Source organism: Lontra canadensis, unplaced genomic scaffold (genome assembly GCF_010015895.1).
Source record: "Lontra canadensis isolate GAN:19392208 unplaced genomic scaffold, GSC_riverotter_1.0 scaffold43, whole genome shotgun sequence".
NCBI lineage: Eukaryota > Metazoa > Chordata > Mammalia > Carnivora > Mustelidae > Lontra > Lontra canadensis.
Window position 1 is genome coordinate 1,494,514 of NW_022631037.1, and position 13,978 is coordinate 1,508,491.

At 50.9% G+C, this 13,978-nt stretch overlaps 1 protein-coding gene across 4 annotated transcripts in view; it reads left to right on the top strand.

Moving 5' to 3' along the window:
- The window catches only part of TBX4 (T-box transcription factor 4), a 30,396-nt gene extending 17,054 nt beyond the window's left edge, over positions 1-13,342 (top strand). For 3 of the 4 annotated variants that reach the window (XM_032871873.1, XM_032871872.1, XM_032871875.1), the window contains 4 exons: positions 8,895-9,047; positions 10,007-10,095; positions 10,234-10,469; positions 11,918-13,342. In XM_032871873.1, the coding sequence (XP_032727764.1) occupies positions 8,895-9,047; positions 10,007-10,095; positions 10,234-10,469; positions 11,918-12,537 (1,098 nt within the window). In that variant the 3' untranslated portion in view covers positions 12,538-13,342. The remainder of the gene's footprint in view (positions 1-8,894; positions 9,048-10,006; positions 10,096-10,233; positions 10,470-11,917) is intronic. The other variant, XM_032871874.1, reaches the window with a different exon arrangement.
- Positions 13,343-13,978: the final 636 nt, after the last annotated feature.

Consider the following 13,978-nt stretch of genomic DNA (forward strand, 5'->3'; position numbering starts at 1 on the left):
ACTTATCAAACCCTTACCCCCACCCCAAACCCCTGCAGAAGGTGGCAGGGGTGGGACTCAAGTGCTTAAAAAGTGGGGATTTTTTAAGAAGTGGGAGAGAGACCTGGCCTTCCTAGCCCAGCAGTAGATTTTCCCAGCCTGGCTTGCTCCTCGGGTGGCTCTCGAGTCCACAAGGAGTTTGCAGTAATCCTGCATATTGTCTTGAGTCTGAGCCCAGTGGGGCTGCCTGAGGGGCTTGTGATGTTGGGGGTGCCCCTGGCTACACTCACCACGTCTGCCTGGAGCTCATCTTTCCTTGGCAATAGGGATACTCCCCATACTAACTCAGCTCTCTGCAGAGGGTTGAGATGCAGAGCCTCCCCCAGCCCTGCATCTGTCCAGCATGAGCAGCTTAGTGGTTACAGCTCCCCATGTATGGTGGCAGGACCCAGAGACAAGGCCATTATCTCAGAGGCTGGGTGTGAAGGAGCTGTCTTGAACCCATACCTGTTCCCAGTCCAGCGTTCTTTTGGCTTCTCTGCCTGTTTTCTCTGTACCCAGGGCTTGAGCTGTCGTATCTTCAACTATCTGGAGCATCCCTGGAGAGGGAGTAGCTTTTGACCATGCAGGCAAGGGCTGTGGAGGATGGATTCCTAGATAAGCCAGGTGGACCAGGGCTTTCTGCTTGTTGGCCTGCTCCGGTGGGAGGGCTGAGCCCTTCGTCACCCTGCCTGGCTTCTCAGTGCAGGAGCCTGGGAAAGAGCTATGTCGGGTTATGAGTCTGCCCCAAACAAGCCCTTGCTTCTGCACTGCTCACCTCCACAGTTTCAGTTTTCCTTAAAAACCTCCTGGACCTCGAGGCACTTTCTCAATCAAGTGAACTTTGGACTTTTGGCTTGGGTCTCCTAGTATCTCAGGGATTTTAGCTGTTGCTTTTCATTTGCAGCCCCCCCCCCCCCCCCCCCGGAGAAGGTTCAGGGTCCCAATGAGGGCCTGCACCGGGCAGCCAGTCCTGCATACAGGCCAGAGGGACCCCTCGGACCACATGGCCCATGTGCTCTAGGACCAGGTTCTCCCTAGAAAACTCCTGGTGGGTGTTTGTTGCAGTCCAGGAGGGCCCTCTATTCCTTCCTGGGGTAGGTTCAGGGTATTACCACCAGTAATCCCCTGGGAGTAAGTTTCTGGGAGTAAGCCTAAACCCAGAGATGGGCAGAAAGGATCAGGGGGGTGCTGGGCAGGACTGAGCTGCTGCCTTAGGGCCCCAATTCAGCTCTACTTCTGTTCCTCTGCTTAGGGAGGGACAGGTGCCCATTGCTTCCTACTTGCACTGCCTCCCACCCCCACAGGGTCCTGGGCCAGGACACCAAGAAATGGTAAGAGAAGTAGCTTCGGGAAATTGAGGAGGGCCTCCCTGAGGTAGGGCCTGTCTCCTGCAGCAGGACTTGGTGATAGCTGGGTCTTACTTTTCTCCTGATCTGGAGGCAGGGAGCCTATGGCTGCAGCAGGGTGTGTCTGTGTGTCTGTGCATCTTTGTGTGAGAAGAGAGACCTCTTATGCCCCAGGACTCCCAGACTGCTGAGTTGGGAGACCAGCTTACGATTTCTGACACAGTAAGTCTAACTGTTCGAGAGGCCGGGTTGGCTCCAGGCTGGGGGTATGGGCTGTGGCTCTTTGGTCACCAAGTGGCACAACATTGTCCCCTCGGTGTGCCACTTCCTCCTCTGACCCCGGGCTTCTTCACCTAGTTATTCCTGAGCCTTGGGATCTAAGCTCAAATGCCCCTTCTTCAGGGAGACAGTTCAGAGTCCCCATTACATGCTCCCAACGTGCTATCCACCTTTCTGTCCTAGTCCTTACCACAGTTAGGATTTTATTTACTTAAAGATTTATTTATTTATTTTAAGAGTGAGGGGTGGAGGGAGAAGGAGAAAGAATCCTCCGCAGACTCCGCGATGAACACAGAGCTTGACTTGGGGCTCCATCCAATGACCCCGAGATCACAACCCAAGCCGAAACCAAGAGTCAGATGTTTTACCAACTGCGCCACACAGGCGCCCCCTAGAATTTTATACTTATAAATCAGATTTGTTTTTGAATAGGAAATATACAGTTCCGTGATTTAAAAACAAATCAATGAGTAAATAAAAAAATGTCTGTAATAAACCATTTTTCTCCTCTGGTTCTCCATCTCCCAGTTTCTTCTAATCCCTGGCCACAGCTAACTGCTGTTAACAATTTCTTTTTGGCATTTCTTTTTGCATAAAAGCAGGATGCAGAATCTGAAGTCCTTTCATATGCAAAAGGTAGTACACTATAAAAGCTTTTTGCACCTTGCTTTGTAAACAGTTTAAAATGGAGATCATGCCATTCATCTAGAGTTTCCTTTGATTCCTTTCCTTATAGCCGCGTAGAATTTCATTGTGCGATGGTTCCATAAATCATGTAGCCAGTCCTTATTGAAGAAATGAAGATGCCTGTTTTTGCTCTTTCAATTAAACTGGGACATATATCACTTGACACCTGCGTCAAGTATCTCTGTGTGGTGAGTTGCTCGCTCAGAGGTGTTTGGATTTGTAACTTGTGGTTTCGCCTTTTGATGTGTATTCCTGCCATGGCTGGAGCCTTCCTAGCAGGTGGGAGAGACGTTCTCGGCTTTTCCCAGTCTGAGGGGTAAACTGTAGATGCTGGTTGTAGTTTCAGTTTGCATTTCCTTTATTCTGAGTGAAGTTAAACATCTTTTTCCCTCTTCTGTGAACTGCTGTTCTTATCCTTTGCTCATTTTTTCTCTCAGATTTTTGAGCAGTTATCTATTCTAGGAGCTTCTATAAATGAGGAAGGCTTAGCCCCTGTATGTGACAGGAACTGCTCATGTGTTTTCCCAGTCTGCAATTTGCCTTGTGACTTTGCCTATAGGGGTACTCCCACACAGAAGGTTTTGACTGAAAATATTGCTCTTTTCCTTATGGATTCTGGATTTTGAGTGACTGAAAGCGTTTACCCACTCCTTACTTTGAAGGAAAATTTCTTTGTTTTCTTCTAATATATTATGGATTTATTTTTACATTTAAACCATTGATCCTTTTGGAATTTATTCTGGCATTCAGTAGGAGGTGTGAATCCAACTTTTTTTTTTTTTTTTCTAAAAAGCTATCCAGTTGTCCTCACACCAATAATTGACTGGTTCTCTTTCCCTCCTGGCTTCAGATGCCTTATTTCTGTACACAAAATTCCCCTTGAATTTGCGTCTGCTCATGTGCCAGTGCCTTCGCTGTTGAGACTTCACGATAGGCTTTAGTGTCTGGCAGGGCTGGTCCCCCATTGCTCTTCTTTTGCAGAGTTTTTTTGGCTCGTCTTATCTGTTTTTTCATATGAACTTTAAGAATCAGCATATAATTAAAAAAGAAACTTATTTGTATTTTTATTACGATCACTCAAAATTATAAATTGACTTAGGGAGGGATGGATAGGAATGCCTTTCTCTTTGTTGATGCCTACTTTTTGTTTTTCAAAAGTGTCCTCAAGTTCTCTTCATCACAGGGATGCCTGGGTGGCTCCATTGTTAAGTGTCTGCCTTTAGTGTAGGTCCTGAACCCAGGGTCCTGGGATCAAGCTCCATATCTGGCTCCCTGCTCAGCAGAGAGCCTGCTTCTCCCTCTCCCTCTGCTGCTCTGCTTCCTTGTGCTGTCTATCTCTCACTCTCTCTCTCTCTCTCTCTCTGTCAAATAAATAAATAAGTAAATAAAATCGTTACCCCCCCTCCCCCCACCAAAAGTTTTCTTCATCAGAACCTACATATTTTCAGTTAGGTATTTCATCTTAGTCATCACTATTATAAATGTAGTCTTGGGGTACCTGGTGGCTCAGTTGGTTAAGCACCTACCTTTGATTCAGGCTGGAATTGAGTCCTGCAGTGGGCTCCTTGCTCAGCAGGGAGTCTGCTTCTCCCTTTTCCTCTCCCCCTGCTTTTGCTCACTTTCTCTCTGACAAATTAAAAGAAAAAAATTTTAAAAAAAGATAAAAATTGGATAAACTTTAAAATACATAATAAATAAATAAATAAATGAATGAATGAATGTAGTCTTTGTTCCAGTACATTTTCTTACTACTTACTTTTGCCTAGTTTTTGGATTTCTGTGTGACTTTCCCCACTAGATAGGAAACCACAAGGTTTTAAGCACAATTGTATCCTAGTGCCTGGCACTGGGTCTGGCACATTGGGTGCTGGTAAGCAGCAAGTGAATGAGAGAACTGGCGGACAGGGGTGGGATTTAGCTGGAGAAGGCTTGTTCTCTGCCGGGGGCTGAACTCCCTCCAAAGCTTATGCTGTCAGCATGTCGGTGGGGACCCAGGGCTATTGATCTCCCTCTTTTCCTCCTTTTCTCCCACATTTTTTGCACCCTGACAATGTGCTGAGCCCTTGCTGGGTGCGTTGGGAGATACAGATGCCCTGTATAACTCCCCTTCGGGCCTGGTGCACTCCAGCCAGGGACACGTATGAGCTCAGGCTCAGGAATTAGTACCAAAATCTAGCTCCGCCTCCCACTGGCTGTCTGAGGTTGGGTAGATGCCTTCACCTCCCTGAGCTGCAGTCCACTTAGGCTGTGCCTAATGCACCCAATAATAATGCCTACTACACAGGGATGTTGTAAAGAGTACTTATTCGATGTGTGTAGGCTCCTCAGCGCAGGGCCTGGCACATAGGCTATGCTCTGTGAACACTGCAGTGTCTGTGAGAGAAGGCAGAAAGCTTTCCGGGCCCCTGGGCTGCTGCCCTGGGAGTGAGGCCTAAGGCATACCTGGCCAAGGCCTCGTGAGTTGGCTGATGGGCTGCCCGACTCAGCTCTAGTTTGGGTCTTCTTTCAGCCAATCGCTTACCTTTCGGGGTCTCAGTTTTTTTTCTCTTTTTGTGTAAGCTCTAGATCCTGCCTCCATCCTTACTTCTTCGCAGGACTGGAGAAGGTAAGAAGGATGATGGAGAAGGTAGTCTTAAAAAGTAAAATTATGACACAGGGGGAAATCTGGTTTTAATCTATGACAAAATGGTCATTGGCCACATTTGTGTGGCTAGCATCCAGATACACTGTGTTCCGTGATGGACATGAGGGCCTGGTGAATCCTCGTCTCTCACAGTGTTGGGCTGACACTTTATCATTAATTTCTGAGCATGTTGTGGAGAGCAGTGTGTGCTCTCTCAAAAGCCATCTGGACTCTTCTCAGGATTCTGTCTTCAGCCAGCTATGTGTTCTTGGGCAAGTCACGTTTCCACTACAAGCCTCCTGTTCCTCATCTGTAAATTAGGAGGTTGGACTAGAATGATTTCTAAGGTCTGCCTCTCCACGTGCTTATGTTCTGTGATTCTAATGCAGATAAATCTCAACCTCACTGGCCAAGCATGCTAGGGTGATCTCTTGAGGAAATGGATGTTTGGCGTTATCATAGTTTGTTAAAATAGAACAGGCTTCTGAATTGCAGCCAGAATGTAATGAATCCCATGTCTGTAAAACAATGATGGGACCAGTTATGTAGTGGGGTTTGTGGACGTGGCTGGTCCATTTGGCCCAACGTCCTCTGCCACAAGTATAAATGTGAGACTCTGGCAAAGGAGATTAATGTGGCGCCTGAGGAACTTCCGAGTAAAGCCAGGTGTGAGTCATGGAGTTGGTTCCACATTCTCCTGGGCTGTTGGGGCTAAAGCACCAGTTTAAAATTGTGTTGGTTCAATGAGCAGGACCTTCCTCCAGACACCTGTCTGGGTTCCAGAGTGTCTGAGTTGAGGGGTGTTTGGGACCACTTATTAGTCGAAGGCCTCCCTTTGCAGATAGGGACCCCAATGCCTGGGGGGGAAGAGCTTGCTCAAGACTTGCAACTGCTGAGCAGAGATCCACTGAAGCTTCTGGACTCTTCCCGACTTCTCTGTGTCTAGGATTGCAACCCCCTATGGCTCCTCCCTGCCCTTCACGTCTGGCACTTTCTCTCTTCCCAGTTTTCCCAGCCAGACTGGGTCCCTCCCCTAGAAGGTGTATTTGGCAACCTCTCCACCTCAGTCAATGGAGGACCTTGTCTGATAGGCTAAGGAGTTTGGCCTTTATCCCAAGGGGCAAGAGGGAACCATCAAAGGTGGCATTATGAATATAAGACATTTATTGAGCTCTAAATGTTGGCAGGAATGGAGGGAGGAAAACTTGGGAGGCAAGAGGAAGAAATACAAAGCAAGTGGACTCTCCTTCTGGATGAACTGGAACGTTATAAGCAGGGGAGTGACCTGATTTGATGTGTAGCAGTGAAAATGGAGAGGGAGACAGGGAGGAGGTAGCCCCAAACTCAGAGAGAGATGGCGGGGGGGAGGGGTTGCTGAATCAGTGCTGGGCAGTGGGAACAGAGAGACATTTATCTTGTGGATGGAGTCACAGGACTTGGTCACTGACTGGACCTGGAGGTGAATGACAGTGAGGAGTAGGGAGTTGATGGTACCCAGGGCTCTGGCAAGACGGACTCCCCAGGTGGCCGAGGAGCAGGGTGGGTGTCCTTGAGGGACAGGTGTCCTTGAGGGACAGCCCAGCCTCACTGTGCTGGTGCCTGGCATTGCTTAGCTCTGTCAGTCCACTGGCTGTGTGCTCCCCAAGTGGCCAGGGGCTAGTCGCCACGGGGATGGCAGCATGCTGTGCACAGGTTTAATCCTGAATTTTTACCTGAAAAATGCCTTAGAGGCTGCCTTGCACTTACTAGTTCCTGTCTGAGGGTAAAGGATCCCAGAGGTACAAAAGGAGTAAAAAATATGTCCCTTTCTCTTTTTCTCTTGAGGAGTTCACAGTTTAATTGAAGGGACAGGCAGGAACAGGAAACCACTAGGGAGCAACATAACGGCCAAGTAGACAATGTGTAGGGAGGAAGTTTCAGAATCAGGGATTCACAGAAGGACCTAGTGATCTGGGAAGGCTTCCCGGAAGAGTCAGGTTTAGAGAAGATAACCCTAGAAGGTGAGAGAGAGGGGAAAAGGAAGATCAAGCCAAAGGAACTGCATGTGAAAAGGCCAGGAGGTAGGACTCTGGGGGCTTCTGGTGGCATCTTGACCACCTCCCAGGGATTTAGTTTCCTGGTCTTCTGGGAACTTGGGTCCTTTGTGGACTCCTGCAGCTGCGGTGCAGTGCGGGGTGGCAGGATAACCTAAAGGGACTGAGAGGTGTTTCCCAAGACCCATCCCCTATCCCCAGCCTCTTGGAAACAGATGTCCCTTGAGGCCTCCTGAGGCAGAACTTGTGTCCATTCTGCATTTGTTTATCTGGCAGCCTCCCAGTTGGGCAACGGGTCCTCAGCTGCAGGCCTTGGCTGGGGGCTTGGGGTGCTCTGGATCTGCCCCGAGAGGGTCCCGAGATTTGTCATGGGATGCCGTCACAGCCAGTGTATAAGGCAGAAAAACTAGCTCTGCTGGATGGAGAGATCCAGGCAAGCTGAGGAGCCCAGGGAGAGCCAGAGGCCACGGCCCAGCTGCTGCTCCACCTGCTCCTCAGCTGTGCCTGTGCCCTGGGCTTTCTCTGTCCCCAGGCTGTGCTGAATGTGGCACCTTTCCCTAGACTAACCAACCTTTCTGCCTTGGTGTGCCCTAGAAGAGTCTGGTTCCAGCCCTTCTTCTGGCACTCTGGTCACTCAGGGTTTTAATCTGGCACCAGACCTGTCCCTGGGAACTGGGAAGATGGGAGCCAGCAGGGCTAGCCCAGGAAGGGGCACCCCTAGAAGGAAAGGAAGGAGAGAAGGGAGCTCAGAGAGTAATGGGACCAGAGGGCCAGCCTTGCCCAGCCGGAATAGGAGCCAAAGGGTTAACAAAAGCAGCGGTGCTGATAAAATGCCCCAAATTCCTGGTGCTGCCTCCAATAGGGAGGGCGTCTGGCAAATGTCAACGATAAAAAATACATTTTAATGGCACATGATGCAGCCGCTACCATGGGGCACAGCCGAATGAAGCAGGTTTGGAGCCGCAACTACTGTATGTTACTTCCAGGGCTCCAGGGCCAGGCCTCTTGGGTTCTTTTGGTCTGGTGGGTTGACCCACCTCCTCAGCCCCAGGCATCCTCAAGGGCCTGTAGGTGCGTGGGGCCTCTGACCTTCTGTGGCATTATTTCTAGAACTTTGCTCTCTCCTACCCTGGCACCTGGAACTCTAGCTTATGACGGAGCTTCCCTCCAGGCTGTGAGCAGCCTTGAGCAGGTCTGCCAGCAGGATGCGTCTGGGTCTCCCAGAATCCCTTCAGCAGGCCTCTGCAAATGTTGAAACAGATGAAAAAACCCCAAGTGGGACACTCTCCTCAGCTCCTCCCCCATGTTGCACACCCTGACAGGCATCTTTATGAAAAGCAGGTCATACAGCAGTGCGGGGGCTGGGGGGGCGGGGCGGTGAGGAACAGGAGAGGCAAGAGAGGACAGGATGGGCAGGTTGAAGGGGCAGCTGGAGCAGGAAACCTGAGGGAGATGAGTTACGAATTAGGATCCTATTTTACAAATATGAAAACTGAGGCTCAGAGAAGTCCAGTGACATTCCTGAGGTCACACAGCGAGTCCGTGACACCCTGGGCCTTTGCCTACAGCTCGGAATTCCACCTGCTACACAGTGGTGAGGTCACTTGGGCTTTAAACTATTCAGTTCTCCATTACTGCAGTGAAACATCTGTGCCATCAGGAAGGTCTTGGGGCCAGGCATTCGTTCTGGAGCAGAGGGGCTGAGCGGGGGCCATGGGGGCTGAGCTGGGGCCCAGGAGCCTGCTTCTTTGCTTGGGAGCATTGGCACCTTTCTGGCCTGTCCCAGGCATCAGGCCCTGGAACCTGGGCTTTTAGGAGCATGAAAGCCAGCCTGAGGCCAGCTGACTGAAACCAGGGACGAGGGGGTGGGGACCTAGAGCTCAGAAAGAGACCCTTGTCTTCCAGATCATCCTCAATTCCATGCACAAGTACCAGCCAAGGCTACACATCGTGAAGGCTGATGAGAACAACGCTTTCGGCTCCAAAAACACAGCCTTCTGCACCCATGTGTTCCCAGAGACTTCCTTCATCTCTGTGACCTCCTACCAGAATCACAAGGTATAGCCACCCCCAGCCCCCACCACTGACCCTGCCTAGCATTTCTGTGCCATCAGGGAGGCAGGAAGGGAAGCCCCCATGCACGGGGCAGAGGCGCCTTGGACACCTGGACTGTCCCTTGGAGCAGTGAGAAAGCAAATGCTGAGTAGGAAGGGAGCCCAGATTCCTAAATCTCTAGTGCGAAGTAATTATGGGGAATGGACAAAGTCGGCACTATAAGAACCAAAAGCGTGGATCTTGCCTTGTGGCTTGAGTGTTAGGCCGTTTTGTCCTACAAACTTCTTGGTCCTGCTGGGATTCAAAGATCGGACTCAGGGCCTGCCAGGAAAGGGGAAAGATTGGGGAAAGGAGCCTCAGGGCACAGTCAGCTGTGTGCGAGCCGGGAGACTGAGCCTGCAGTCAGCCAGTGGTCAGATGGGTCTACCTCCCACCCTGCCACGCCCCTCCCCAGCCAGACTGCCCCAAACTGCCTCTGGGTCCATGCATAGGCCATTCTCCCCTGTCCCTCTGCCCTTGCCCAGGCAACCCTTCTCAGGGGGCTTGTCACATCGTGCAAGGGACTGGCCAGGTCGGCTTGGGGGATTGAGGAAGGGCCATAGGCAGTGGCAGATTTCAGGCAGAAGAGTGACAGATTGGCATTTAGTATGGTCCCTCAGAAGCTGATGTGGCAGATGCCCTGGATGGGGTGACACAGATGTGAAGCTGTGAGAGGCACACAGATAGGAGAACAGGAGGCAGAGTCAGAAGGTCTGCAGTGAGGAGAATGGATGGGAGCCAGCAAGGAGCCAGTCATGGATGGAGAGGGCCGGGAGGACTCGGCAAGGCTGCCGGCCAGCTGACCGAGGGCTAGGGTGTACACTGTCCCTTGACTCTGCCCAGAGCTCTGAACAGGTTGGGACAGGGCAGGAGGACCAGCTCAGTCCTCTACTATGGCGACTCTGTGTGTCCTCTCCTGACAGATCACACAGCTGAAAATTGAGAACAACCCTTTTGCGAAGGGATTCCGGGGCAGTGACGACAGTGACCTGCGTGTGGCCCGGCTGCAGAGGTGGGGCTGCCTGGCCGGGGGAGCGGGATGCGGGTCGGGGGTAGGGGCGCAGACTGGGTTCAGGAGAACGAAGGGTAACCCTCAAAGTATCTTTACTCTCTTCCTGTCTTCCTGTCCCTGTCCTCCCCGCCTCGCCAGCAAAGAATATCCTGTGATCTCCAAAAGCATCATGAGGCAGAGGCTCGTCTCCACCCAGCTCTCAGCCAAGCCTGACGTCAGTCCCCTGCACGGTGCCCATCAGGCGCTCCAGCACTACCAGTATGAGAACGGGGCTCACATGCAGTTCTCCACTGCTGAGCCACAGGACCTTCCCCTCAACACCTTCCCAGCCCAGAGGGACTCCAGCCTCTTCTACCACTGCCTGAAAAGACGAGGTAGCTCTCTCCTAGGCTGGAAGCCCTAGAGGGTCAGACAAGGGGTAAAGCTCTTCCTACAAACACTCTCCACCATATGTGCGAACATTCATGCTATGTGGGCACATACCTATGCGTGTATGTGTGCATGTACACACACACATGCACACACACGCACATACCTGGTTATTGTGTGGCCTGGGAGAACAAACCTGGAGGGTTAGGAACATGGCTGGCTTAGTGCAGGGATGTTGATTTTTTTTTTTTTTTAAGATTTTATTTATTTATTTGACAGAGATCACAAGTAGGCAGAGAGGTAGGCAGAGAGAGAAGGAGGAAGCAGGCTCTCTGCAGAGCAGAGAGCCGGATGCACGGCTTGATCCCAGGACCCTGGGATCATGACCTGAGCCGAAGGCAGAGGCTTTAACCCACTGAGCCACCCAGGTGCCCCAGGGATGTTGATTCTTGATTTTAATCCTCACAGACCACTTCAGGCCTTGATGTCCCCAGGACCCCGGTGGGTACCCCTGCCCAGTGCCACGTGCTTTTTATAGCCACTGCTCAGAGCCTTCACGGGGTGGGCACATCACATAAAGTCACATGGGCTTTGTCTCTAAGCCTGTGAGGAGGCCGACACCTCAGGGTCCAGAGGTGTGGGGACTGGAGCTATCATTTATCAAAGCACCCTCAATCCTAAAACAGGGGTGACCCAGAGGATATGCCACTCCAGACAGTCAAGCCGTCATGGCTGGGGACATCGAAAGACACGCATAGATGGTTTGGGGCAGCTGATGTCATCTTTCCCCAAAGAGAGTATCAGCTTAGCCTTAAAAGTCCAAGTCACCTTTTACTGATTATCAGCTCCATTTCCATTTTGTAAACACTGGTTGGAATCTGTATTGTAACAATGCTGGGACTCCTTTGAACACACGTAGGGTTTACTTCCTCTTCTAAAAGCAACAGGAACGTGCCTGCAAGTATCGTTGGCTTGCTAAGGCCTTCCTGGGAGCTGAGGATTAAGGCAGAAAGATTGTGGCTTTAATTTTCTGGCTAATTCAGACAGATGTGGCCTCTGGGCCTAGTCTGGCCTGGCAGTTGCCTCCACTTTCCTTGGCCAGGGTGGGCCTCGCCTAAGAATGCCAGGGCACATTAAGGCCTCTTCCCATCCCCAGGAGTCATGGTGGCAAAGGATGAAAGCTATATGCCGCCTGGCTGACCACATCACTGCGTGTCCACTGATGTGGTGTTCCCTGTGGCCTCTGAGCAGGGTCCATAATCTGACCACTTCTTGGCTGCTGCCCCCTTGTAAAAGCTGTAGCTGGTTAAAGTGATTCTGGAAGTGCCATGGCCACATGGGATGAGGGGCAAGTCCTAAGTGACAATGGCGGGCTGACTTGGCATCCAAGAGGAGGGTTCTGGGCCCTGGGCTGGTGGAAATGGCTCTTCCTGAAGGTTTCTCTGTCTTCCAGCAGACAGTGCCCGCCATCTGGACTTACCCTGCAAGCGATCCTATCTGGAAGCTCCCCCGGCAGTGGGAGAGGATCATTATTTCCGTTCTCCCCCTCCCTACGACCAGCAGATGCTGAGCCCCTCCTACTGCAGTGAGGTAACCCCAAGAGAAGCCTGTATGTACTCAGGTTCCGGGCCGGAGATTGCTGGGGTGTCTGGGGTGGACGACTTGCCCCCACCCCCCCTGAGCTGTAACATGTGGACGTCAGTCTCCCCGTACACAAGCTACAGTGTTCAGACAATGGAGACTGTGCCTTACCAGTCCTTCCCCACCCACTTCACCGCCACCACTATGATGCCTCGGCTGCCCACTCTCTCGGCTCAGAGCTCCCAGCCGCCGGGAAACACCCACTTCAGCGTCTACAATCAGCTCTCACAGTCTCAGGTTCGGGAGCGGGGCCCCGCTGCCTCCTTCCCCAGGGAGCGCGGCCTCCCCGCCGTCTGCGAGAGGAAGCCGCCCTCTCCACACCTGAATACTGCCAGTGAGTTTCTCTACTCTCAGAGCTTCTCCCTGTCCCGGGAAGCTTCCTTACAGTATCATTCAGGAATGGGAACGGTAGAGAACTGGACTGACGGATGACTCCCATGTCTATCGATAGCCCCAGGACCACGGCAATCCGGTGTTAACCTCTGTGGGTGGCCTGCGCTACCGAGAAACACGGGAAGGTATTTCAAAGGGTAGGGTGTCTGCGTGTGTGTCTGCGTGTATGTGTGCCTGTGTACGTGCCTACGTTTGGAGAATATCCGCCTTCTGACATACAGCTGAGGCCACGACAAGGAAGAAAACCACAGTTATCTAAGAAGTGATTTTGGCTCTGGTACCTGGGTCCACTGTTATCTTACATCTCCTGACAGGTGCATGGATAGGACGGGGGTGGAGAGTTCATGTGAGTTACTTAGAGGTTTTGATAATATAATCTTTGATTCACTCAGGGGCCAGGTGATGAGGTCTCTCTCGTAGGGAAGGTTGGAGAAGACTCTCATTGCTGGGGTGGGAGGTCTCTGTGCACATCTATGAGTTCCTGGCCTTCTGTTAGCAAGAGAAGCTGGAAATCTTGTCTGGGGAGTAGGGGGCCCCTCTTTTGGCCTCTGGAGATTCTGTGAGATGACCTGAGACGTGCGCTCAGCTAAGCCACAAAGCACTCTCTGAGAGTAGAGCTCACGGCTCAGTCAGTGGCCTGGAAATTGATCCCTGGAGTCCTGAGGTCTGAGAGATGACTTTCAGAGAAGGTCATGTGCTAAGTGCCACCTGATGGGTATTAAAACATTTTATTTTTTTCCTTCAAGAGAGGGAAAATGCAACCAATAGCATCTCTGTCATCATTCAGGTTTTTTACTATGGTACAAAGTCCTTCCCCTTAGCCCCCGACATGTAGTTTCCCACTCTCTCTGGTGTACAAGACTTGGCCTTTCAGCCACCACCTGCATCCGATGACTGGCCATCATGAAACACACTTCACCTGGCAACGTCCCCAGGAGACCGCATTGGAGCTGCTGCCAGGCAGAGCCTGTCCAGCTCCCAGAAAATCCTCGCCTTTGGAGCAAGAAAGCCCGACAGAAATAAAAACAAGAATCGAGAAAACATTCATTTCTTCCAGTACATTCAGCCCGTGAGCTCGGAGAAGCGAGGATAATTCTCCCGTGAGGTGGATCGTGTGGTCCCCAGCCCAGCTCTTCAGCACGGAACGTCACCAGACCATCCATGTGGCTGGTGTGAACTCTGTAATCTAACTTGGGAAATCACTAAACTCTTTGCATGCTGAATAGCTATTTATATATTATATAAATAAATAAATATCTCTCTCTCTCTCTCTCTCTCTCACAAATGCAGGCCACATGTCAAATTCAGCTTTGCTTTTTACAAATGAATAAACAATAAAATAAACGCTGGAGGGGGTATTTGGAAAAGACATCTATTTAAATTTTTATTATACATTTGATGTTAAAAACTAAGAATGGTTTAGAGAAAACATATAAATAAATAAATAATAAATAAATCTATAAATAAATAAATCTATATA